The 26,610-nt window shown below is 40.7% G+C and overlaps 1 protein-coding gene across 2 annotated transcripts; it reads left to right on the top strand.

The window, feature by feature from the left end:
* The first annotated feature begins 330 nt into the window (after positions 1–330).
* Positions 331–15,356, top strand: LOC144992612 (equilibrative nucleoside transporter 1-like). 2 transcript variants are annotated; one of them, XM_078949443.1, is made up of 13 exons: positions 331–512; positions 1,323–1,440; positions 3,935–4,016; positions 4,133–4,305; positions 8,904–9,043; positions 9,130–9,264; positions 11,234–11,331; positions 11,549–11,630; positions 11,806–11,876; positions 12,750–12,858; positions 12,939–13,024; positions 13,907–14,106; positions 14,428–15,356. In XM_078949443.1, the coding sequence occupies exons 2-13, from the start codon at positions 1,415–1,417 to the stop codon at positions 14,537–14,539; spliced, it is 1,314 nt and encodes a 437-aa protein (XP_078805569.1). In that variant the 5' UTR covers positions 331–512; positions 1,323–1,414; the 3' UTR covers positions 14,540–15,356. The 2 variants fall into 2 exon arrangements, with proteins under 2 accessions (XP_078805569.1, XP_078805568.1); XM_078949442.1 differs by having other exon boundaries at positions 11,791–11,876.
* Positions 15,357–26,610: the final 11,254 nt, after the last annotated feature.

Below are 26,610 nucleotides of genomic sequence, written 5' to 3'. Positions count from 1 at the left end.
TATGTTATTTTTTAGATTAAAAATGATAAGTCTGCATGTCTAATTGATTTGACTAATTTTATGAACTCAGATGAAAAGTGGAAATAATAAAGACTAAACACATGACAAATTCAAAGCCAGTCAATGTAACGTACAGACATTTCCCTTTTCATTTTAGTTACTAAGACCCAGCTCTAGCTAAACCAGGAAAACTTGATCTCTCAGTAGATTTAAAGTAACAGCAGTTTTCTTGCAGCAATATTACTTTCTGCTTTCACAACACTGTTATTTACACAGAAGCAAAGTCCACAAACGTACTGATATCAGAGACTAAAGGTGAAAATCTGCCTCAGGAAAACTAATTTTGCTGAGATGGCAGAACAACAAGAGGAAGATCTCAGAGGAACGTGACCGAGAGGGGAAGAAAGATTTCACAAGAATTACCAAGAAACCTTCATAGACTTAACCTTCAGTTTTCTGTTCATCAGGAGCAAGTGCAGAACGATGGCGACTAAGAGCTTCTTGTAAAGAAGGTAAAATTAGCAGCTGCCATCTTTAATGCATATTGAATTGTTTCTCTTGTATGAGCCTTTCCTGTTTTCAAGGCGTCTGTACTCCTCCTTTGTGACTGAGTTGTTTTTTTTTTTCCATTTTTCTGCCTTAAATTTGTTTTGAAATTTCTGAGCCATTGACCCTCCTCACAAGAAAACAACATACCAGAACACATCCCACAGAGCTTTCAAAATTGTAATGAAAAATAATGTTATTAAGGAGTTGACACTTGTTGGATGTTAGCACAGAAACCAGCATGTCATGAAGTTTGGTTGCTTGAACTCTTAGATTTAGGATATTTCAAAGTGTTCCTACTGCCCTTATATGACCACACAGCTAATCTCGTGAATGTGTTTGAAAGGCAGGAGACAACAATTGAGAAACAATTGAGCATTAAACCGGAACAGAGAGCAGCTATTTCTCATGTCATGGAATTTGAAAGAGGCCCCTTTGTTCGGATGTTTAAGGTTTCTAACATCTGTTGTCTTCTTCAGATGATCCAGACACAAACAGAAAGACAAGTTGTGGATCTAATAAATAATTATGTCTAAAGAGACTTAAAACTTTCAGGTGAACTTGTTCTGGATAGTTTGCTGATACTCCTGAAAATGTATTGAGGTATCAGACTTAATGCTAACCTGCTTTCTGTGCTTAAACAGTTTATAGCCATTACTGTTTCCGTAAAGAGTGATGTATTCATTTTTCTACTTTTATGTAAAGGATGTTATACATTTTAAATTAAATGTTTTGGACAAGTAAAAATAGTTTATGTAAACCATCTGATTCAACAGCTCCTCCTCCACTCAGCCACACCTCTGGTCCCCTGTGCAAGCAGCCCACTCAGTCTTCACTCAGTCTTCAGATACCCGTTTTTTCATGTGAAATGGCCTCACACTCACCAAAAGACAAGTAAGTTTGAAACCAAATAGAGATTTTTCTGAAATTGTCTAATTTATGAAATGGTCCTGATCAGCTAATTGACAAAGGAATGAAAATGAATGACTAATGTTTTTTTAGAGTGAAAACATTTGGGTTGTAATCAGAGCTCCAAACTGTTAATCAGAAACTGTTAGCACCTGCCAGTTGCTGAGCTTTCGCTTAAAAAAAAAAAAAAAGATAGTTGATCAGTTTGCTTTTCCATGGAATCACAGCTAAAATGTTATACCTACAGACTTTTAGGTGCCTCAGTTTGATCCTGAAGTTGTTTTCAGAAAACATTTGTACTATCTGCAGCCTGAAGATAAGGAGCTGCAACTGAAAGATACATACACACCCAAAAACACAGCCTCACATGCACACAGGCATTAATGAAAACACCAGTGCTTTTTTTGCCTCAAGTAGAATAAAATAAAAACTCAAATAGAAAATAAAAACATTTTACATGAGAGAAAATAAAAAATTATAACTAAAACACTGATCATTTTTTTATGTAAACACCCTCAGAGCAAAGACACAGAACCTTGGTCTCATCTTTTCCATTGTCGTCAGCTCATTTACTTTACTATCCGCAAAAGCTCACTGCGAGAGTCAGAAAGTTTTACAGGTCCGCCTCGCTGTTTCCCGCTCATTTAAGTGTATCGTGTTTAACCATCCTGGCCCCACTTCCACAGTTTGTCACCTACCCCCCAAACACTTCCATGACTTTTTGAAGGATGTTTGTAGCTCTGCTACGTTATTTCACTACTTAATCAACAAATGTAATACTATTTGGTAAGTTCAATACAATGTCCACTCTCTAAATTACAGTTTTCTTTTGCTGTCTCGTTGCTTCAGGTTTTTTTCCAGTGCAATTTTGCATGTTTTTGTTTTTACAGCACATCGTGTCAGGGTTTTGGATATGAACCCCAGGAAAGCAAACAAGCTAAAGCACAAAAAGGTCTCAGGTAGGATAGGAGAAATAAGCCTCAGAGAGCAACACAGTCATAGGCCAGCAGGTGGAACAGCAGTCACTACTGAAGAAAGTTATATGTCCAACCACAATAATGGATAATGACAGGGGTGTTTACCTTCTTGTGCGAGGGATGCTCATGGCTGCAGAATTTCAAGGCGAAAGAAACCGAAGGCCTACGTGAGTCCAGACCAAAGACTGAGGAGGATTATCTTGTTGGAGGTTTGGTTGACATCAGCAAGTCTCACTTCTTGAAAACCTGTGGGGAACAAACCAGATTAATTCCTGAGAGAGGCAACAGGTCAACACCGGTGGAAAGCAAACTTCGAAGGAAAAGGCAGCTCAGAAGCACGAGACTTGTAGGGCTTGGTAACAGGACAGAGGTGAAGATGACCTGACACTGAGTGAAGTGCTCAAGCTCCATATGAAGGCAGGCACACAGGTGGAGTGAATCAGTTGATTCTACTGCTGAGATGAGCTGCTAAGGTGGAGTGGCCCAGGATCATGACACATTGTGTTCTGCATCCTGCCTCTTGGCTTGACATATTGTATATAAAATAAAGGGATGAATAAAGTCTTAAGTCTTATTTTATATTAAACGATCTGTTTTAAACTTGGGTTTTAAATAACATAGTGATTTTAAGCTTGACTGTCACATCAGTTCAGTGGTAAAGACATGGGGTGTAATGATTAATTGATAAATCACTGAATTAAATTATCCAACCAGATAGATCCTTTTGAGGCCAGTTGTTCATTTAATTGAATTGAATTGATCTACAACATTGATAAAATCGAATCTATATGAACTAAATATATAACCAGTATTGGAAAATACTATGTGGATTGAGACGTGGCAGGTTTATTTCAGTATAATGTAAATAACACCAAGTGTATCACAGCGGACAAATGTTATATAGTGCTTAACTACCTACCTTAAAAGGCCCAAAGCCCTGTACAGTCACAAGCCCATTCACCCATTGACTCACACATAGCTGCTCCACTGCGAAACACTGGCGCCAACCTAGAATTACCAGAGGCAATGTGGAGTTCAGTGTCTTGGCCAAGGGCAGGCAGGGAGGGTATTGAAAATGCTATCTTCCGATCAGAGGTCGACCACCTCAATGCTGCACTATAGCCGCCCCAACACAAAACTTATATGTGATGGCAGCAAAAAATGACGTCATTACAGTCCAATTTTTCTGTGTCCGTTTAAAACTATAGACATTTCTCTGTGACATCGTTTAGCTCAGTGTGACTGCACATTTTCCTTAACAACTGTCTCTAAAACATCTGCTTGAATAAAGGGAATCTCAGAGACTCATAACACACAATGATACACACACAATGATACACACACAAACACACAGACAGCCTGTCTACACACAGTCACATGCACACAGACTTACACATTCTCAGATACACAAATTCACATCGGAGACTGATACAGACAACCCCACACAGACAGACACGAACACAGAAATGGACACACTCATTTGGCTGTTTTGTTATTTCCAGGTACTTTGGAGTCTGGCTGATTTTCTTCATGCTTGGCCTGGGGACTCTTCTGCCATGGAACTTCTTTATGACTGCTACAACGGTCTGGGATTCCTGTTCTGCTTTTTTCTTCCGTATTTCATCCAACTACAACATAAAAGTTTCAAATAGAATTTAAACAAAAAATATGATGAAGTGTTACTTTGTTGGTTTTTGCAGTACTTTACCAGCCGACTGAAGGACTCTTCTTCATCAGATCTTTTGGTCAACCAAACAGAGGCAACAGGTCAACGCCGCACAGTTTTGGAGGCAATGTTCAACAACGTGATGACAATGTGTGCAATGCTCCCACTTCTGCTTTGCACCTGTCTCAACTCTTTCCTGCATTCCCTGTAAGCACGCCACATCAATCACATTAAAACAGACACTTTTTGCCAGTTTCTAAACCTAATCCAGTCCAAGATAGGATTTTTTTAAAGATCTCTTGAATTCTGAAGCTTTTCCAAGAAAGCTGTCTGCAACAAACTGATCAGAACTTTACAAAAAAAATGCATCCTCCAAAAATACTTAAAAGACAACTCAAGAGGAGTCAGCCAGATTTGTAGTAACATCAAGATCTGTTCTTCATCTTTGACTCAGAGGCTCATTTGCCTTCAAATTTCTCTGACATTCATGTTTCATTCAAAATATGAAAAACAGTGGAGCAAGGTAAGAAATTACAAAACTAAACAGAACTCTTGGTTCTAGGCTGCACAGTGGCGCAGTGGTCAGCAAACTTGCCTCACAACCTGTCTTTGTGGAGTTTGCATGTTCTCCCCGTGCATGTGTGTCTTTTCTCCAGGGACTCTGGCTTCCTCTCACCATCCAAAAACATGCTGCATAGGTTAATTGGTTACTCTAAATTGTCCATAGGTGTGAATGTGCATGGGTGAGTGACAGTGGTGCTGCGACAGACTGTCAACCGGTCCAGGGTATCCCCAGCCTTTGCCCATAGCCTCCAGTAGCCCCGTGACCCCGAAATGAAACAAACGGCTCAGAAGATGAAAGAATGAAAAAAATAACTATTGGTTGTCTTCTCTTCGTTGTACATTAAATTAACCATTCAATGACGTGGCACATTAACCATCCTAGAGGGAGTGTGTAGATCAAAATCGGTTTGGTTCTGAAACTGTTCCTTGCAAATACAATGAAACCTTTGTCACCAAGGTAGGACCAAACTGAATCTGAATTCAGAAGCAAACAGTCCAACTGAATCAACAAGTCTTCTTGTCAAAACACCATTGTCAACAGTGTCAAATGCTGAGGAAAGTTCTAATAGAAGAAACTGAGCATTTTCCATTGTCTGTGGCCATCATAATTTCATTTGAAACAGTTAACGTTTCAGTAAAACAATTTCTGTAAAAGCCAAACAGAAATTTATAATAATAATTATTTTTCTGCCATAACTTTTTTCAGAATTTTTGAGAGAAGTTAGAGTTAGGAGATTGGCCTGTAATTTTTAAGTTTACAGGGTCAAACTTGGCTTTTTGGTTCAACACACCCCTGCTTGAAGAGACTGAAAACCGCACCATAATTGAGGGAGACATTTATTAGCTTTGCAATGAAAAGATTAAATAGGTTTAAAAATAACAATGAATGGCTTAATAGAAATAATATCATTTGGAGAAGAGGGATTTCATTCTCTGTAGTAGGGAAGAGACAGCCTGAATGGTCACTGAATTAAAACATGACCATGTATCTGACATGTCACTAAAAGACTGAAACTGCTGGAGAGATGTTTCGTCTTGTTCACCTTTCAGCATATCCTTTCAGGGGCCGCAACAGCAAATCAGCTTTCACAGGTTTGGCAGTGAGCTTTACGCCTGATGCCCTTCCTGACAAAACCCTGTATTTAATCTGGGCTGGGGACTGGCACAGGGAGACCCAGACTTAGCAACATACGTAACCCTTGTGCTATCTTAGATGACCCCACCCTTACATTGACGTGTTTTCCCTACCATGACAAAGATGGATAAAGTTGGGAAGATTTCATGTAATCCATGGACACCAGTGAGGTTCACAAATCATTGAAGAAAAAAGGTTCAGCGCACTGTCTAGTGGGTCTAGATGACCCATCTCCCAATCTTAAAGTGCCTAGGATAGCACAAGGGTTAAGCAGTAGCGTGAATGGTCTTGCTCAAGGACCCACACTGGATGAAGCTCATCGCAACCTCTGGAAATCTAGTTTTCCTCCTCTGTAGTTGCAGTCTACTTAGCCAGTGTTGTTTAATATTTTTTGAGCCAAGCCACACTTTATCCTTGACAAGCCTTAACCCTAACCCTAACCCACCAGCATCCAAAAATTAAAAAAGGAGAAACTCTGTAGTCTGTATTGATGAACAATCCCTCCATGATCCCACGTGCATTTTTGTGATAATTGCAGCAGAAAAAGCTGGAAGTTACAGCTGTTTTTCTAAAAGATGTAGTAAAAGTTAAGTTAGTTTTCAGTAATAATTTTCAACTGAATCATTTTACCCTGGTAGTTGTTTTTTCCTCCAGTTTATTAACATGCAAGTTGACGTAACCTCACAAAAAAACAAATATATTCTTTCTAAATAGTAATAGTGATGAGAGCTGAAGGCCTCTGTGTTGGACATATTTTACTTTAACAACAGGGGTTATGAATCTTCAGACATGCCAGAGGTATGTCTAAATAAACCCCTCTCGTAATCGAGGCCAAACTTTATTCATTTTAATCATATTTGAAAATCCTTTGTGTTGGACCGTATGGAAAAGGAAAGAAGGGAAGAAGAGAGAGGGGTATTAGAGAGGGGGGGATAGGAAGGTAATTATAGAGGGGGGGGTAAAACGATGAAGCAGCATAAAGCGACAAGTTTCTGGATGGTTATGCTCATTACAGTTAGGTTCAGATGTAATACAAGTCTATAATGGCGGAGCCTGTCCACACACACATTCAGATGTGATAACATACCTGTTGGTTCCAAAAAGTGTTCACATGTCAACATGTACACAATACACATAATGTTCACACACGCATACTTATGCATTCAAAACAACTAGAGTGAAATATTTCATTAAATCACACAAACTATTAGTGCAAAGGTGAGCTAACACCTGTGCTCAAGTCAGTGTTTATGTTTTTCTAAAATGGATGATGGGATGTGAAAAGAAGGAGGGAGAGTTCCCAGCCATCCCCAGACCAAGACCCTCGCCGCAGCAGCAGCGACAACCAGAACCCCCCCAACGCCCGAACGGCAGCAGATAGAGAACAACCGCCCCCCGGGCGACCACATCCGCCACCCAGGTCCAGGGCCAGCAGGACCGCCGCGAGGCCCCCAGTGCCAGAGAGCAGGGAGGCACGGGGGGACAGAGAGTGCAGCCCCAGCCCAACCAGGAGAGTAGCCCCCACGCCACACCGGGAGGGCCCAACGCAAGGCCCCACCCCAGTGGAGCGCCCACAACCCCAGACGAGCACCTAATCACCACCCAGGAGTTCTTGGGATCCCCCCGCCCCAACCCCAGGTACGAGCCAGAACCCCCCAAGGGAGACCGGCTCCACGCTCCAGACAGCCATCCACCCGACCCACGGTTGGTCCAGGAAGAAGCAAAGCAGGGGCCAGCCATCCCCGCCCAGGAGGAGGGCACCCAGGAGAAAAGGGGGTCCACAAGGGGTGTTGTAAAAATGGCCCGACCAGGCTCGGCCACAGTTGGAAATTTGGCGAGGGCCAGCACTCAGGGGCAAGGACCAGAACCCACAAAACAGGGACACGGACACCCCCGGCTCAGGTGTGATCTCCGGCTGCTGGCCTTGCCAGAAAGCTCAGGGATCCCTCTCCCTGCATGGAGAGAGGATTGTCGGGCCCGGGAAACCAGTACCCAGGGAACACGGCCCCCGTTGCCAAGGTCCTGTTACCCCCTGCCAGGGATGGGGTAGGGGACAAATGGTCCAAGGTTCCACCTTCTTTGCGAAACAAATGTGTGTGTGTTTGTGAGGGTGTGTGTGTGCATGTATGTGTGTTGGAGTGTATATTTTGAAGAGTAAAGGGTGTGTGTACTAAGGGGGTACAGTTAAAATTGGTGGGTAGGGCACTAAGGGGACATCTATTCACAATGGCGGCGGCGCGCTTAGACGCGGCGGCTCTGTGCTCTCTCTGAGTTTTAAATGAGGACGGGTTTGCAGACGTGCTGTTCTAACAGTTTTTGATCCAAGTGCTGAACCTTTCCTGCGCGATGACTTCTCTTTTTCCAATTGTGGTCAGAAACGTGACCTCAGTTGATGGTGTCCTGAGTTGACGTCACTGACGTACGACTTCCATTTACTGGGGAATATCCGATTTGTCTGCTTACATGGCACACGCTAATGCACGTATCCGATTCATTTCCACATATAAATAAGGCCTGAATCCGATCTGAGAAAATCAGAATCCATGCGTTTTTTTCCTGCTTACACGTTCACCGGTCATATCCGATCTGTGCCACATGAGAGGAAAAAATCGGAATTGGGTCACTTGAACCATGCAGTGTAAATGCGGCTTTTGTGACCTAAAAACTCATGTTTCAGAGGTGCTTTATCATTTCAAACTTTATGAAGATCTCACTTTGGAGTTATCAGGTCAAGTGTATGAGAAGCACACCAGGGAAAGTTTAGACTCAGAGAGGAGAACTTGTGATTTAAAATTTGAGATGTTTATGATAATTAACAGATGCATAATGAGCTTGATACAGGCTTGGTTTCTATTTTAAACTCAAAATCTAGGCTTTGTCCATATTTTTTTTAAATTATAATACCTTGATGTCTGTATTTATGCTACATTTTCTTGTTCTTGTTTTTTTTTTTTTTTTTTTTTTTACTTAATTCTAAGTCTTTTTTCCCCTCTGCTGTCAGTTGCTATGGTGACAAACAAATTTCCCACGTGTGGGATCAATAAAGTATCTCTGATTCTGATTCGGATTGTGATTATTCTTACTTTTTAAATCTTTTTTTTGTCAGTATCCCTCAGCGCCTGAGAGTGATGGGAAGTCTACTTGTCATCATGTTGGTCTTCATTATCACAGCCATCCTGGTCAAAGTTCCTCTGGATCCATTGCCCTTCTTTTGTCTAACTATGGGGAAGATCGTTATCATTAACTGTAAGAGATTTTTCTAATAAACTTGTTGGTGGCTTTCAAAATGGAGGATGGTCTGTTTGATAATGATTGTAAATGCTTGTTTACAGCTTTCGGGGCAGTTCTTCAAGGCAGTCTGTTTGGGATGGCCGGTCTGCTCCCAGCTTCGTACACAACCCCCATTATGAGTGGTCAAGGACTAGCTGGAACCTTTGCTGCCTTTGCCATGATCTGCGCAATTGCAAGTCTGTTCATAGTTCATTTACTCATAGTATCCTGAATTTATCATTCTAAAGTCAAGTTAAAGTCCCATCTGTCACACACCTATGTGTGCGAAATTTGTTCTCCGCATTTGACCCATCCCCTGGGTGAGCTTCAGACACAGCCACGCTCGTGAACCATTTGGTGGCTTAACCCCATGATTCGGCCTGGGTTTGAACCCACGTCCTTCCAGTTACAGGGCGGACACTCTAACCACAAGGCCACCGAGCTGGTTCTATTTTTATGTTAAGGCTGCATGTTAGCACTCCCCACAGCAAGAAGACCCCTGGTTCAAGTCCTGGTTGGGGACCTGAACCAGAACACCAATGAGGGATCTGTCTGTGTGGAGTTTGCACTTTCTCTCCGTGCATGTGTGGGTTTTGTCCGGGGACTCCGGCTTCCTCACACCGTCCAAAAACATGCTTCATAGGGTAACCCTTGTGCCGTCCTAGGCACATTAACGTCGGAAGTTGGGTCATCTAGACCCACTAGACCAGTGTTTTTTCAACCTAGTGTGCCGTGGGAGATGGTCAAGTGTGCCGTGGAAAATTGCCCTCATTCACTGATCTAAAAACATTTCCCATCTCCAGGAAATCAGCTCTTTGTTCATCCAAACAGGTCCTGATAAAACACTGAGTAGTTAGGAATATGAAAGATCATAAAATACTTTTTTCTTTGTGTTTATTTGATTCTATTAAAGACATTTTTATAAGATTGACGGTAATGCGATTTAGCTGCAGCTATAACTGTTTTCTGAAAAGTCCCGCAGCTTTTACTGTCTCCACGACTCCACCAATCATTCTTGAAGGCTTAATCACATGTCATCAGTCTGACCAATCAGAAGTGTTTAAAGTCTTCACTTCCTTGTTCCAATTTAGCTCATAACTCACTCAGTTCCAACAAAAACACCAGCTAAAGCTCGTCTTTAGCGGTGTAGCTTTCCACAGAATCTGGTATCAGACCGTGGAACAAGTGAACAAAACCATGAAGCTCAGAGAGCTTCATGGTCTTTCTGCCGTTTTCTGGCAGTTTTTACACTACATCTCCCATGATGCATTGGCTTAAAGGGACAGCGTCTCAGCGTACAATAAGTCGTCCTTGTTACACGTCTTGAAACCACAACGAAGTTAACCACAACAAACTTAACTTTTATTACATCTTTTAGAAAAAACATCTGCAACTTCCTGCTTTTTCTGCCACAATTATCACAAAAATGCACGTCAGATTGCCGGGGGGGGGGGGGGGCGCTGTAGATCAAAACAGACTATGAGTTTCTGCTTTCTTTCTTTTTTTTTTGGGATGCTGGTGTGCCGCGGGATTTTTGTCAAGGTTTAAGTGTGCCGTGGCTCAAAAAAGGTTGAAAAACACTGCACTAGACAGTGTTCTGAACCTTTTTCTTCAATGACTTGTGATCTTCACTGGTGTCCATGGATTACATAAAATCTTTCAACCTTATCCACCTTTGTCATGGTAGGGAGAACGTCAATGTAAGGGTGGGGTCATCTAAGATAGCACAAGGGTTAATTGGTTACTCTAGATTGTCCCTAGGTGTGAATGTCAGTGTGTATAGGGGTGTGATTGTGGCCCTGTGACAGACTGGCGACCTGTCCAGGGCCTATCCCTGGCCGGGATAGTCTCCAGCAGCCCTGTGACCCCCAAAAGGCATAAAACAGATTAGAAGATGAATGAATGAAAAATGAATGAACATTTTCATGTTAATGTTAAAGTTCTTTTTTGTCTTCATTGTTTGTGTTTGTTTTCTGAATGTATTTGATGTCCAAAATTAGAATTATATACCAATTCCTTTTTTTATTTGGTTATTAGTTGTTAATTTCTTGAATGTCTTTCAAACTCTGCTTATGTTTTATTTGATTTTTTGTTTGGAAGTCAATTTGTTACCATTTTGATCGATTTAAAATCTGTGTGTTCCATCCAATCCTCTGTCTCTCCTAGGTGGCTCCGACATACAAGATGCAGCCTTTGGTTATTTCATCACGGCCTGCGGTGTCATTTTCCTTTCCGTCCTGTCCTACATCATCCTGCCTAAATTGGTAACAGACATCTCACCTTGTGATCCTGATGATGTATAGGTCCGTTGATGGTGGTGGTGGTGGTGGTGTGTGTGTGTGTGTGTGTGTGGGGGGGGGGGGGGGGGTTTGAAGGTTTCTGACTCAAACCAGGCAAAGTAGTGGTCTTTGCCAATGAGGCATCCGACTTTTCAGGTACCTAATAGTATTGTAGCTCAAAATCTTTTGTCCATGTTTTCAGGAGTTCTTCCAGTTTTATCAGGAGAGAAAACATAAAGTCACATCAGACGACAGGCAGAACTCACTTCAGCTCATGAACAAAGGTACTTTTATTTGCTATTAAAACTTGTGCTTTTTATTGATATGTGCTATTGATATTTTATAAAAGAGTAACATTTCGAATGATTTTTTTAAATTTTACAATTAACCACAAAGTGGTTATAACTACTGTGTAGAGGGCAGGGTTTGACTGTAAACTAAAAGATTCTAGATGTTCAGACATAAAGGAACCAGTACCTGATGTGGTGGAACCAAACAACATTTCCTGCATGGTGAAGATCTTAAAGAAGGTGAGATCTGATCTGTTATCTATAAAGCTGAAAACTTCTGAGTTTCTGTCAATGTCAGCGTTACATTCAAACTTACAAATCTCTCTCAGTTTACAAGATTCCAAACTTGACTTAAATATTTAAAGAATAGAATGACTTCAAATCCTGCCTTCCACCAGCTCCAGCTTTTGAGTCCTCTGAAACTCTTCCATTTAGTGTGGGTTTCCCTTTCCACTGTTGTCTTTTGCTTGCTCAGTACTAGAATTACACCCAACGCTCTTCATGGAACCTGTAAGTCACGTTTTTTTAAGGTTATTATAAAATTAGAATAACCTGCCAATCTTGGAACTATGTGAACTGAATTAAGTATTTATTAATTATGATTGATTTGGTTCAGTTAATAATTATCACTTTCTGTCTGGCACTTTAAGAGATCTTCAGTTGTGAACTGGTACTAAATGCATAAACTTCACTGTATAAATTTAACTTTGAGGTCAAAAGTATGTTCAGGGTTAGTTTGTTTGTGAGGGGGCATGTTTATAATATTTAAAAAGGTTTCTGGCAAGTGTTTCTGTATGCAATATTGCAAGAGCCTTAAAGGAATTATAGGTAGGTGCTAAATGTTGACACTCTATTAAACAATGAACTGCCATGTAAATGCAAAATGTGGTTTGCATATTTCTAAAGATTCCTCATTTTTGTAAATACGTTCCAGCATTTGTAGTTCTAAATTCATTATTTGTTGTTTTTACTTTGCTTGTTTTTGCTATTCATAGAATGACAATGCAGCTGAAGACAGGACTTGCATCTGTATTGCATAGCTTTGAACCTAAATTAATGACAACAAATGTCTATAATATTTAATTCAATTGTTTCTGTGATTTCTGAATTTAGATCTGGGTCTTGGCGCTCTCTGTCTGCTGTCTATTCACGGTCACCATTGGAATATTTCCCGCTGTCACTGCCGACACTCGGTCTACCCTCTCAGCTGGAGGCTCTTGGGGTAAATAGATAGTCAAATGACAGTCACATTTCTTTTAAAAGAAGTAACTGGACTCATAGTTTCTATCTTTAAATACACAGAGAAATACTTCATCCCAGTTTGCTGCTTCTTGCTCTTCAACTTGTGTGACTGGGGTGGGCGGAGCTTGACCGCTGTCTGTATGTGGGTGAGTTTTTGTTTTTTTTGACTGATTCCTCCAAAATTCAGCTGCGCCAAGATTCACTTTGTTTTGATATAATGTGCAAGACCCGAGGGCAGCTGGATAGCTCAGTTGGTTAAGGACTTGGGAAATCAGGGTTCAATTCCCAGGGTGTGCAATGACCTTCATCCAGTGTGGGTCCTTAGGCAAGACCCTTCCTACTGCCTAACTATTTAGCGCACAAGGGTCCCCAAGTCTGATTCTCATTGTGCCAGTCCCCAGCCCGGATAAAATACAGGGTTTTGTCAGGTAGGGCATCTGGTGTAAAAATATCTGCCAAAAGAACTGTGGGAATCAGTGAAAGGTGAACAACTATGCAAAGCCAAGGGTTGTTGTGGTCTTGTGGATGGTCATTAAACCTTTGGATGGACCATCACTGGTTTAATCAAGAGGACAGGGCAGCAGGATTAAACTTGGGTGGGACTAATACTCAGCACTGTGTAACCCTTGTGCTATCTTAGACCATTACATAGACGTGTTCTCCCTACCATGACAATGGTGGATAAAGGTGGAAAGATTTCATGTAATCCATAGACACCAGTGAAGATCGCAAATCAGTGAAGAAAAAAGGTTCAGCGCACTGTCTAGTGGGGTCTAGATGACCCAACTCCCAATGTTAAAGTGCCTAGTATAGCACAAGGGTTAACCCACCCTCAGTGCCTCAACTCCATGTCCTTGACTGAAGTTTCTCCAGTGGAAGGAACTGCTTAGTGCCCATGGGTGAAAATATTCTTGTACTGGTAGTTTCCAGCATGACAGTAAAACAAGGCAACCTAAAAAAGATTTTTTTTTCAATGAAAAACAGTTTGTGCAATAAATACATTAACAATCCATTCTTTGTGTTTACAGCCAGGAAAAGACAGTTTGATACTTCCTGTGTTCGTCCTGTGTCGAATGGTTTTCATTCCCCTCTTCATGTTGTGCAACGTTGAGCCTCGTTTTCACCTGCCAGTCTTCTTTCACCATGATGGCTTCTTCATCATCTTCATGATCCTCTTTGCCTTCAGTAACGGATACCTGGCAAGCCTCTGCATGTGCTATGGCCCAAAGTAAGAAACTGACTGACAGGAAACTTCTTTACCCAACAGCCACCTTGAAATTATCTGTTGGGGTTCAACTTTAAAGTGAACAACTTAACAATGTTTTCGGGTTCAAAGCATGTAACAAATTAAAGCAGAGTGAGCTTTTCCTGAAAAGGAAAAAAGGTCAAATCAAGCAGTGATGCAGATAGTGAAGCAACAATGTAGCCTTCACTGACATCTTACTAGCCGACCCACAAACCTGATGAATGAGTTTACATGATCTCTTTAAATGATTATCATGAATAATCGTGGGGTATGACCATCTAACAGAAATGCTTTCTTCAACAGAAAAGTTCTTCCTCATGAAGCCGAAACAGCTGGAGCAATCATGGCTTTCTTTCTATCACTGGGTTTGGCCTTAGGAGCTGTTTCATCCTTTCTCACCAGAGCACTGGTCTAATTGACCTGGAGGTCAAGCAATAGGAGGTCTAACAATTACCTGCAAAGAAAACCCCTCCTGTTTGAACTTAACAACTGCTTTATTAGTGTGATCTTAAACTTCAACTCTGAATCAGGACTTTAAGGTCAGTTTTGATTCAGAGATTTCGGTTCAGAACCGACTCAGAGACTTTGCCTTGGATGTAAAGTCAGGATTCATTGAAACAGTTGACTGTCTTTATGTTTCTGTTTTAAAAGGTCATGAAAATCTGAGTTTCACCACCTAACTCAAGATCCCTTCGACTCTGGACTTTGTTCTGGTGGTAGTGCTATAGCCTGATTAAATAAATGTATGAATGTCATTGAAAGGACATGGTTCCACATTTAAAACTAAAACCTGGGGGGAGGTCAATCAAAAGGACGACGATTTGGATTATATATCTCGATAATTATAACACTTTTTTTTGTAAAACTCATCTGTGCTCATTGTAACCCAAGAAAAACATCTGCATTTGCATCATCTAAAATTTTATACTTTCACAAATATATAAAAGACATTTTGATCTGTCGGTTTGATTTAAAAAGCAATCACATTTAAGTGGTGGATGTGTTGAATTTGAATCACTTCATAACATCTGAGTTTACTTTTATCCCAAAAGAAAAGCTTTGTTAAGTTAAGTTCAGATGAAGGCACTCATCTAGAATAACGAAACTAAAATTTTGTGTTCTGGATTTGTTCATAAAATTGTATAAGTTAAATGTTATTTAAGTTTTTGTTTGAGGCACTTCGTTTGAATGACTACTTATTTGTTTGTGAAGAATAAATCTTAAACTGTCAAGTTGAGTTGTTTTTTTCCCAACCCAGAACCATGAATTCTTGATTTGAGCATTGGAGAACGTGAAATAGAATAGCCTTGGGGGATGAGGGTAATGTTTGATGCATGTAGAGTACGTGGAACATCTGTTTTCAAACCGAAATCCTATGGTGCTGGTCTATTCAAGTGTCCTGAATCTGAACGGATGAGAGACAACAATGACCCATAGAAAAACTCCAAAGTTACTACATGGACAGCAGTCTAAGCAAAGATGCCCAGATTTCCCTTTAACCTGTCACTTCCTCCAGCTCGCCTGAGGGGGACCCCAAGGTGTTTCCAGGTCAGCTGAGAGATGTTGTCTCTCCAGCGTGGTGTGGGTCTTCCCCGGGGCCTCTGCCCAGTGGGACATGCCTGAAACTCTTCCCCAGGGAGGCATCAAGGAGAAATCCAGACCAGATGCCCAAGCCACCTCAAGTGGCTCCTCTTGATGTGAAGGAGCAGTGGCTCTAATCCAAGCTCTATCTGGGTGACCAAGCTCCTCCCCCATCTATAAGGGAGCACCCAGCCATCCTATGGAGTACGCTCATTTCGGCCGCTTGCATTTGGGACCAGATTCTTTCGGTCATGTACCAGAACCCCTGACCATAGGTGAGTATTGGAACAAAGATCAGCCAGTAAATTGAGAGCTTTGCTTTCTGGCTCAGCTCTCAAGCTCAGCTCAGGAGATACATGGATGTCTTAACAGAGGACATGAAGTTGGCTAATGTTAGGGTAGAAGATGTCCATGATAGAGTGAGGTGGAAAAGGATGATTCGCTGTGGCGACCCCTGATGGGAAAAGCCGAAAGAGAAAGAAGCTTTCTGGCTCAGCTCTCTCTTCCTCACAATGGACCGGTACATCTATGACTACAGATGCTGCTACAATCCACCTGTCGATCTCATGCTCTGATCTTCCCTCACTCGTTCATTCAAGACCTCAAGATACTTGAATGCCTCCACCTCAAGCATGATCACTCCACCATTCCAGACAGAACATACTAACTTTCTCCAGTCAAGAACCATTGCAACAATTCACCCTCAACTCAGCGAAGGAAACATCACAATGGCGTTCTACCGCTGGGGCATCAAATAGTAAGTCAGTCTGCCCTCTAATGTTAACAACAAAAACTTATATAACCGCTTTTTGTGCAGCCGTGTATTGTGTGAGCGTGATAGATTATAAATTTACATGGATTAAACACTTCGCCCAACTCTCAAACACCAAAAAACAGATTTCCCAAAATCCACAATATATATGCAAAACCAAAAATTAAAACCCAAGTCTCTTGCTAACAAAAATAAAATGTTCTGGAACAAAATTAGTATTCGACAGTCTCACGCACTTGGTGAGGGCACTGCGCCTCACTGGCTGGAACGCGTTCCACCCATCAATGAAGCTGCTGCTGATTCTCGGATTGGACGATCTGAGCTCTTGGGAAAATATACTCCGTCAAAAATTATACGGAAAATAATCCGAGCTGGGAAAGATAATCCGCCTTACGAGATCGCCTGCTCCTCCATGCTCCTGGTCCGCTGTCAGCTGTGCATTCTTCCTTTTTACCGCTGTCATTAAAAAAAAAAAAGTGTGTCGCCCTGTCACCTGGCTGTCACCTGTCAGCTGGTCCCGTTCAACCAAAGGGGCTGACGACAAATATAACACATGACCTGAAAAGTTCATTGAAACAAAACCTCTTAAATAAATACACAAGTTTTTCAAGTTTCAGGTCATGGTCAGAAACTGCTTTGTAGTGACAACCCTTACACCATGGCCTCTGACTCAGCGGTGCTGAAATGGTTCAAAACATTAGACTAATCTACAGTATATCAAGCTTTTTATGGAACAATAAACCTGCAAGAATTAGTCTAAAAACTTTAAAATCTGCAAAAACCTGTGGAGGCTTAGAATTACCTAACTTCTACAAGCACTTTCTTGCAAATAAATTACAATACATCTTAAATTGGTTAAAAAATAATCCAGAAACCAACTCGGACTATGCAAACCAGGCCCCTGCTCTGGTCATACAGAGACAAGACAACCTTTAAGGCTCCCCCCATACTCCCAGAGCACCCTACACAGGACACCACGGGGGATAAACTCCCATTTCCAAATCCACAAACACACATGGACTGGATGAACAAACTACCACAAACCTTCCAGCACCCTAAAGAGAGTGTAGAGCTGATCCACTGTTCCATGACCAGGATTGTTGTTCCTGGATCTGAGGTTTGACTTTTGGATGGACTCTCCTCTCAAGCGCCCTGGTATGGACTTTCCCAGATAGGCTGAGGAGTGCAATTCCCCTGTAGTTGGAGAACACACTCCATTCCCCCTTCATGAAAAGAGGAACCACCACCCCTGTCTGCCAGACCAGTGGTACAGTTTCTGACCGCCATGTAATTCTGCATGGAGGTGTCAGCCAAGACACCCCTACAGCATGCAGAGACTTGAGATACTCAGAGTGGACCTCATCCAGGTTTGGAGGCCGGCCACCAAGGAGTGACCCCCCCCAGAAGAAAATTCGCAGTCACTGCTTCTTTAACCCTTGTGCTATCCTAAGTACTTTAACATTGGGAGTTGGGTCATCTAGACTCGCTAGACAGTGTGCTGAACATTTTTTCTTCAATGATTTGTGATCTTCACTGGTGTCCATGGATTACATGAAATCTTTCCACCTTTATCCACCTTTGTCATGGTAGGGAGAACACCTCAATGGAAGGGGGGGGGGGGTCATCTAAGATAGCACAAGGGTCAATTCAATTCAATTTTATTTGTATAGCCCAAAATCACAACAACAGTCGTCTCGATTGGCTTCGAAGTAAAACATGAACTCAAAAGGATCACGAATACAAAGAGTTCAACAGGAAAATACTAAAATGAACTAACAAACTGACTAAGCTATACTGGCATCCCTGCCCTTAGACCCCCCTTCGCGGTAAGGAAAAACTCCTGAAAAAAACGGATTCCGGAAAAAACGAAGAAACCTCAGGGTTGCCCACATGAAGGAGGGATCCTCCCCGAAGACGGAGAGGCGATTTACCAGAACTCTTAGAGAAGAATTAACTTATCTAAATCTACAACTACATATATAAAGTCCAGCAGACGAGCTTCATCCAGCTGTGGTTGGGGGGACAGTCAAAGGCGCGAGTTGAGCCGGAGACAGGAACCACAGCCAGGTGTAGGAGCAGGAGCAAAGACGTGGTACTCGGTCAGCAACTGGAGCACGGATGAACCAACTGGAGTCTGGAAGCACTCCCACTCCCGTGGAAGGGAGAGGAAAAGAGGGACAATACATGAATCGCACTGCACCAAACAGAGGCATGGAGAACTAAATGATGAATAATGATCGAGAATGGAGAAGAGAGGAAGGGTAGAAATAGAAGAGAAAAGAGGACAGAACCCTGGAGCACCATAGTTACCCCAGCTTCAACTTCTAGCAGCCTTTTAAAACAAATATTTACTATTAAGTTTGATTTAAACAAATTAACATTAAGTTAAATAATCTCTGAATACAAACTAGTCTGACAATAATCCTGTCCACAGAGGAATGTTTTCAGTCTAACTTTGAATGTAGAAACTGAGTCGGCCTCTCTTCCATGAGCTGGGAGTTTATTCCATAAAACAGGGGCTTGGTGGCTAAACGCTCTACCTCCAACCGTACTTTTACTGATTCTAGGAACCACAAGCAGTCCTGCATTTAGTGAGTGAAGTGTTCTGTTTGGGTGGTAAGGGACTATGAAGTCCTTAATATAGGACGGGGCCAGTCCATGTAAGGCCTTATAGGTTAACAGGAAGATCTTGAACTGGATTCTAGAATCAACTGGGAGCCAATGGAGCGAAACCAACACAGGAGTGATGTGATCTCTTCTGCTAGTTCCAGCTAACAATCTAGCTGCTGCGTTCTGAACAAGCTGGAGACTTCTTAAGGAACTCTTAGGACACGCTGCTAACAAGGAATTACAGTAATCCAGTCTAGACGTAACAAATGCATGGATGAGTTTTTCAGCATCACTCTTAGAAAGTATATTTCTGATCTTAGCAATATTCCGCAGGTGAAAAAAGGCAGTTCTACACGCCTGAGATATGTGAGCCTTAAATGATAAATCCTGGTCAAATAAAACCCCAAGGTTTCTAACTGTGGAATTGGGGGCTATACTTACACCATCCAGGGAGACTATCTGAGCAGACAGAGTATCTCTGAGGTTTTTAGGACCAAGTATAATGACCTCAGTTTTTTCTGGGTTCAAGAGGAGGTAATTAATTGTCATCCAGGTCTTGATGTCACTGATGCAGGCGTTCAGTTTCTCTATCTGGTCATTCTGGTCAGGCTTCATGGATAAATACAACTGCGTATCATCGGAATTACAATGAAAATTAATGCTGTGTTTCCTGATTATGTTTCCTAGGGGTAGCATATAAAGCGTAAACAGGATCGGTCCCAAGACTGAGCCCTGTGGAACTCCATAGTTGACTTGAGTGCACTGAGAGGAATGGCCATTTACATTAACGAACTGATACCTATCGGACAGATAGGATTTAAACCACTGGAGAGCAGATCCTCTGATCCCTATGTCCTGCTCTAATCTATGGAGTAAAATACCGTGGTCGATAGTGTCAAAGGCTGCACTGAGGTCCAACAGGACCAGAATAGAAAGTAGTCCCTTTTCTGAGGCCAATAACAAGTCATTAGAGACTCTAACTAGTGCAGTTTTCGTACTGTGGTGGGGTCTAAACCCCGACTGAAAGTCTTCAAAGTGGCTGTTGTCCTGTTGGTGGCAGTAAAGCTGCTTAACTACAACTCTTTCTAGGATTTTAGAAATAAAGGGCAGGTTTGATATCGGTCTATAGTTGGCCAAGATGCTAGGATCCAAACTGGGCTTTTTCAGAAGAGGTTTAACAACTGCATATTTAAAAGACTGTGGCACGTAACCCGTTTCCAGAGAGGCATTTATCATTGTTAATATGGGATCATTAATTAGGGGAAAAGTTTCTTTAAAAAGTCTAGTGGGAATTGGGTCTAACAGACACGTTGAGGATTTGGAGGACGTAATAATTGATGTTATTTCCGCTTGATCCACAGCAGTGAAGCAGTCTAATGTTACAGAGGTTTCTATGGATGCCTCCATTTCTACCGCTTCAGCCTGTTCTGGGCTGATAGTAGGAATAACTTGATTTAACTTATGTCTAATATTTGAGATTTTACTATCAAAAAATGTAAGAAAATCATCAGAGCTGAGAGAAACAGGAACATGTGGTTCTACTGAGCTCTGACTGAGAGTTAATTTAGCAATAGTGCTAAAAAGAAATCTTGGATTGTTTCCATTCTCTGATATTAAGGTTGAATAGTACTGGCTTCTAGCTCTACGCAGAGCTTTTTTATAATTTAATAGGCTATGTTTCCAGATATCCAGAGACTGCTCTGAACCGGAGCGGCGCCATTCTCTTTCCAACTTACGGGTTTCTTGTTTAAGAGAACGAGTGTTAGAGTTAAATAATTATCATTTGCTTGCACACTATATCTCCATAATATGATTGTCTCATTTCTATCTTTCAGTAAGAAAACAATGACCTGAAAAGTTGTGATTATACGAGAATATGATGTTCTTGTTGTTTCTGATTAAATGACCCACATTCATGTCTGCAACCTTCAGTTTTCAATAAAAGAAGGCTCCATGCACTAGGATGGGAGAACTCCTCTGTGACAGTTCGCGCTGTCACAGACCGATTCTCCTGCAGAAGTCTAGCAAAAGTTCTCATCTCCTGTGTGGTTCTTCTCTTTATTAAGGAAAAAGTCAGAACCCTGACAACTTGGTGCCGTGACCCGGATCTCAACATACCCACCGGTGGTGGACTGAGGATGACGCGCTGAAGCCGTGCGCACGCCCGGACAATATAGGCTGTCCGGAAGAAAGTCCCGGGAGGTGAATTCTTCGCCGGGCCAGCGTCATAGGTCTAACCCTCATCTGCCAGCAGTGGCTTGACGAAATCCGACCGGAAATGATGAACCACAGGACTGAGTGAGTTTTGCATACGATCACAGTGTTGAGAATAAAATAGCAGAAAAGGTTTCTGGCTAAAACGGGTAACCAGTCCCAGCATGCAAGAGAAAAGTAGCAGAAAAGTTTCTTCTGGCTACGGGTAACCAGTCCCAAGCGCAAAGAAAAAATAGCAGAAAAGTTTTCTGGCTAAAACGGGTAACCAGTCCCAAGCGCAAAGAATAAGATAGCAGAAAAGGTTTTCTGGCTAAAACGGGTAACCAGTCCCAAGCGCAAAGAATAAAATAGCAGAAAAGGTTTTCTGGCTAAAACGGGTAACCAGTCCCAAGCGCAAAGAATAAAATAGCAGAAAAGGTTTTCTGGCTACGGGTAACCAGTCCCAAGCGCAAAGAATAAAGTAGCAGAAAAGGTTTCTGGCTAAAAAGGGTAACCAGTCCCAAGCGCAAAGAATAAAATAGCAGAAAAGGTTTTCTGGCTAAAAAGGGTAACCAGTCCCAAGCGCAAAGAATAAAATAGCAGAAAAATTTTCTGGCTAAAAAGGGTAACCAGTCCCAAGCGCAAAGAATAAAATAGCAGAAAAGGTTTTCTGGCTAAAACGGGTAACCAGTCCCAAGCGCAAAGAATAAAATAGCAGAAAAGGTTTTCTGGCTAAAACGGGTAACCAGTCCCAAGCGCAAAGAATAAAATAGCAGAAAAAGGTTTCTGGCTAAAACGGGTAACCAGTCCCAGCATGCAAAAGTAAAAAAGAAGGAGAGGTATTTTAGAGACCCTCTCTGGAGTACTCCTGTAAAAAGGCAGTACAGGTGGCAGGGAACATTAAAAAATTAAAAATAAAAATTTTAAAAGTGAAAAATATATAAAATGGTATTACTATAAACACACTCATATTTATAGTTGCATTTTATTTCCATTTTTTTTTCTTCCTTCCGCATAAATATCAAAGTGACCTTGGTGTCGGAGATTCGAGCTAGTTCGATCTCCCTGGACCAGGAACTCGGGACATAGCGTGCCATACCTCCTGGTTGGCCAAGGTCACCAAAGTAATCTCGGATTGTTTGCATCTTTTTCCTGTCATTGTATAATAAATTTATATATTTTCGCATAAATATCCAAGTGACCTTGGTGTCGGAGTTTCGAGCTAGTTCGATCTCCCTGAACCAGGAACTCGGGACATAGCGTGCCATACCTCCTGGTTGGCCAAGGTCACCAAAGTAATCTCAGAGTTTTTGCATCTTTTCGACAACCTCAAAAGTGTGGACTGCAGACGGTTAAAATTGATTTGTGTTTAAATTCAACGGCCTACAGTTGTGACTATGGGTAATAACTTGAGTAAATCCCCTGACGGGGCTCCTTTACAGGGGGACGAAAAATATATATGGTGCAAAAAGACCCAAAACAGCCTACAATATATGTTGAAATAAAAGATAAAGTATGGTGTGAAAGGACAACTAAAAATCGAAGAATAGAAAAAAGTAGTTGTTAAACTAGAGACAGTATGAGTGAGATAATGCAGCTGCGTGTGCCTGAGTGAAATTCTGTTGTCGCAGTAGGTGTGCATGTGTGTGTGTGTGTGTGGGTGTGGGTGTGTGCGCGTGTGTACATGTGTGCGTTTGTTTTCCTGCATTAGCAGGACAAATGATCAGAATACACGCAACACTGGAAGGACATTTTGAATTAGTAGGACAGGGCCAGTGTCCTCCTAATTCTTAAGAAAATCTAAGACTGTAGAAGGGTTCCTATTGGTCTACTAACCCTATAGAACAAAAAAAAACAAAAAAATGAAAAAGACCTCTTAGTACATATATACCCGTTTTTGTGTCTCACCTGTGTATGACTCACTACGCCCCTAGAGGCTGCATGTGGTATAGCAGGACTTCATTAATATTCACACATGTGTGAATATTAATGAGTTATGTCCTGGTAATTATTACACTGTCCTTCTTATTCATGTATGGTGACTGTCAGCTGGAATACTGAGAAATGCTCATAATTAGCCTTTCAATTGTTGTTAAAATGACACATAAAGCTTTATATTATTTTTACATAGGTTTCAAGTATTATTAACTATCACACAAAGGAAATTAAATATACAAAGTGGTTTGAAAAAGTATTCAACACATTGCAAATTCTGTCTTGTTTTGCTTGAATAATGAAGCTTTATTTCTATAGCTCTTTACAATGCCTTTAGGTGAACCAAAGTGCATCGCAATAGAAGAAAAAACAAAGCTTAAAATTAGGAATGTTAAAAACCAAATAAAAACAGCATACAATTACAAAAAGTAGGCAACAATAAAATATATAAAAGACTAACAATAATGCAATAGAGCAAATTGAAGAAAATAAAAAACACCAACTTCTAATCATTAAAAAAAACTTCTAAAAAAGAATGTTTTTAATTTACATTTTGAACTGTTAAGGTCAGATATCATGCACATTTCTGCAGGAATTTTATTCCATAACTGAGGGCAAGATACAAAGGGGAAAGTACATTCACCCCAGCAATTCTGTTTTGACCTGGACACATTAAGCAGATACTGGTTAAAACTCAAGAATGGCCGTGGACAGTTAGCTCAGTTACGTAAACTGTGCCAAAACCACGAAGAGCTTAACATTAAAAGTGTAAACTAAATTCTAAAAAGAACAGGAAGTCAGTGAAGTGACCTGAGTACTGGAGTGATATGTTCATGTCTGGATGTTCTAGTTATCAGTTGTGCTGATGTATTGTGGACTAACTGGAGGCGGTTCAGTACATGCTGGCTGACACCAAAGTCCAGAGAGTTGCAGTAATTTATGCAGGAGGGGATCATGGTGTGAGTAACTATTTCAAGATTACTGCACCAGGAAGGTTTAGCTTTAGTTAAAAGGGGCAAGTGATAAAATCAACTTTTAAAGACAATGTCAATCTGTTTGTCAAATTTAAAGCAACTGTCAAATATAACCCCTATATTTCTAACAGCAGTATAGTCTGCTGTAGAGGTGTCACCAAAAACAATGCTCTCTGTTTTTTCTATCTAACTTCTGTGATCTGCTGTGAAATACAGCCAGACGTTCAAGCTCTGCGCGGCATGCGCTCTCGTGCTCGCCTCGTCAGTGACCTACAATCACAGGAAAGGCAAAAGGATTGGCTATAACTTCAAAGTACTGACGAGAGTAGAAGTGATTGACATGTCAATCAAATTAAGCACCAAATTATGGCACCGTTTGTAGCAGTTTATTTCACACACTTGTGCACAACTGCCATTGTTGCTTATCACTGTAGTCACACCGTTTAAACACAAAGCTATGTCATGCTATGGTATACGCCTTGATGCTCCTTCACACACTCAATGGAAATGCTCACTTGAATAGCCTGGACCATACTAAACTGGCCAAGAGAGGACCAGTCCGGTCCGGATTGATCAGAAGAAATGTCACATTTTGCGATGAGCAGAAGTGTAAGGGCTGGCCCCAAAGAGAGCGGAAGGGTTAGCTAAAAAAAAGCTAGCGGGTTACTAAAATATTATCTCAGAATTAGCCCAAAATACCTCAGCATGTTAGCCAAAAAAGCTAACATGTTGCTAAAATAATATCTCAACTCAGAATTAATCCAAAGAACCTAAATATTTCCCAAATTAGCTAAAAAAAACTTACACGTTGCTAAAATCCTAGCTTAACTCATAATTCGCCCAAAAAAAAGGAAGACAATAGAAAAGCTAGAATACTCATTGCTAAACTTTTATATTAACTTAGAATTAGCTGAACATTTTGATACCCATATTGCATAGGTTTTAAAAGCGCATAAAGTTTTTAAAGGATTTGAAATAATTACTATTCATTTTCATTGAGGTTAGTAAACTGTGAAAAAAAAGACTACTACAGTAAATTATTAGAAGACAACAGCAACAACATCAAGGAAACATGTGGAATAATAAAAAAGAATAAAACAGGCCCACCAGTAACTAATTATTTTGATAATGGACAAATGGAAATCCATGAAATAAATAAAATAGCAAATGAATTTAACAATTATTTTGTAAATCTTGGACCAAACTTGGCAAACTGTATTCCAAACAAACCGGACTATAATATTACTTCAAATATAAAGAATAATTCAAACACCATGCTATTATACCCAGTAACTAGTGAAGAAATAAAAAAATGTGTAAAAGGGAGTAAGAACAAAAGGTCTACTGATTGTGACGACCTAGATATGACACTGATAAAAGACATAATTGACTATGTTATACATCCTTTAAGCTATTCTTTATTCTTTATCTTTCACACTCGGAGTCTTTCCAGACAAGATGAAAATTGGCAAGGTCTTACCACTCTACAAAAATGGAGATAAACATGTTTTTTCCAACTACAGGCCAATATCTCTGCTGTCCCAGTTCTCCAAAATACTAGAAAAAAGATATGTAGATAGACTAGACAGATTCCTGAATAAAGAAAATATTAAATGCAACAGTCAATATGGTTTTAGAGCAAAACATTCAACAACAATGGCACTAATGAAATATCAGAATCAATTGACAAAAAGAACCATCGCATTAGCATTTTTATAGACGTCAGAAAAGCATTTGACACAATAAATCACCAGGTTCTCCTTCAAAAACTTAGCAGGTACAGGATCAAAGGGGTGGCCCTAAAATCTAAAAGATCGACAACAATATGTACAAATAAACAACACCAAATCTAATTTATCTCATATCACCTGTGGTGTACCTCAAGGGTCAGTCCTCGGCCCAAACTATTTAATATCTATAAAAACGATTTAAACTCAATATCCCAAAAAATTGATTCCATTTTATTTGCAGACGACACAACCTTTTATTACACGGGAGACAATATTGAACATATGATAGAGGTGGTGCAGATTGAGTTAGGAAAAATTTAATCGTGGTTTGACGGAAATAAACTATCAATAAATAGTGACAATTCATATTATATGATATTTAGTAATAAAAATACAAATACAGTTAAATTAAACATAGATAATATTAATATCAGAAAAGTTAAAGAAGTAAATTTTTTAGGAGTTATTATAGACAAAAAGCCATCTTGGAAACCACAAATTAACAATGTCAAATCCAAAATAGCAAAAGCAATTGCTGTACTACACAAAGTAAAATGGTTCTCAGACAGTAGTTCATAATATATCTATTATATAATTCCTTGATTATGCCATACCTGAACTACTGTATAGAAATTTGGGGTACAACTTATAAAACATATATTCATCCAATCTACATATTGCAATAAAAGCA

Source organism: Oryzias latipes, chromosome 1 (genome assembly GCF_053564925.1).
Source record: "Oryzias latipes strain Hd-rR chromosome 1, Olatipes_Hd-rR_3.1".
Classification (NCBI taxonomy): domain Eukaryota; kingdom Metazoa; phylum Chordata; class Actinopteri; order Beloniformes; family Adrianichthyidae; genus Oryzias; species Oryzias latipes.
This window is presented reverse-complemented; position numbering and strand designations above follow the sequence as displayed.

Excerpts from the sequence above, each read along its gene's own strand:
- LOC144992612 (XM_078949442.1), top strand. The coding sequence starts at position 1,415 with ATGGCCTCACACTCACCAAAAGACAA. Across the intron at positions 9,044-9,129 it reads GAAGATCGTTATCATTAACT|CTTTCGGGGCAGTTCTTCAA; the intron begins GTAAGAGATTTT and ends GCTTGTTTACAG. Across the intron at positions 11,631-11,790 it reads ACTTCAGCTCATGAACAAAG|ATTCTAGATGTTCAGACATA; the intron begins GTACTTTTATTT and ends GTAAACTAAAAG.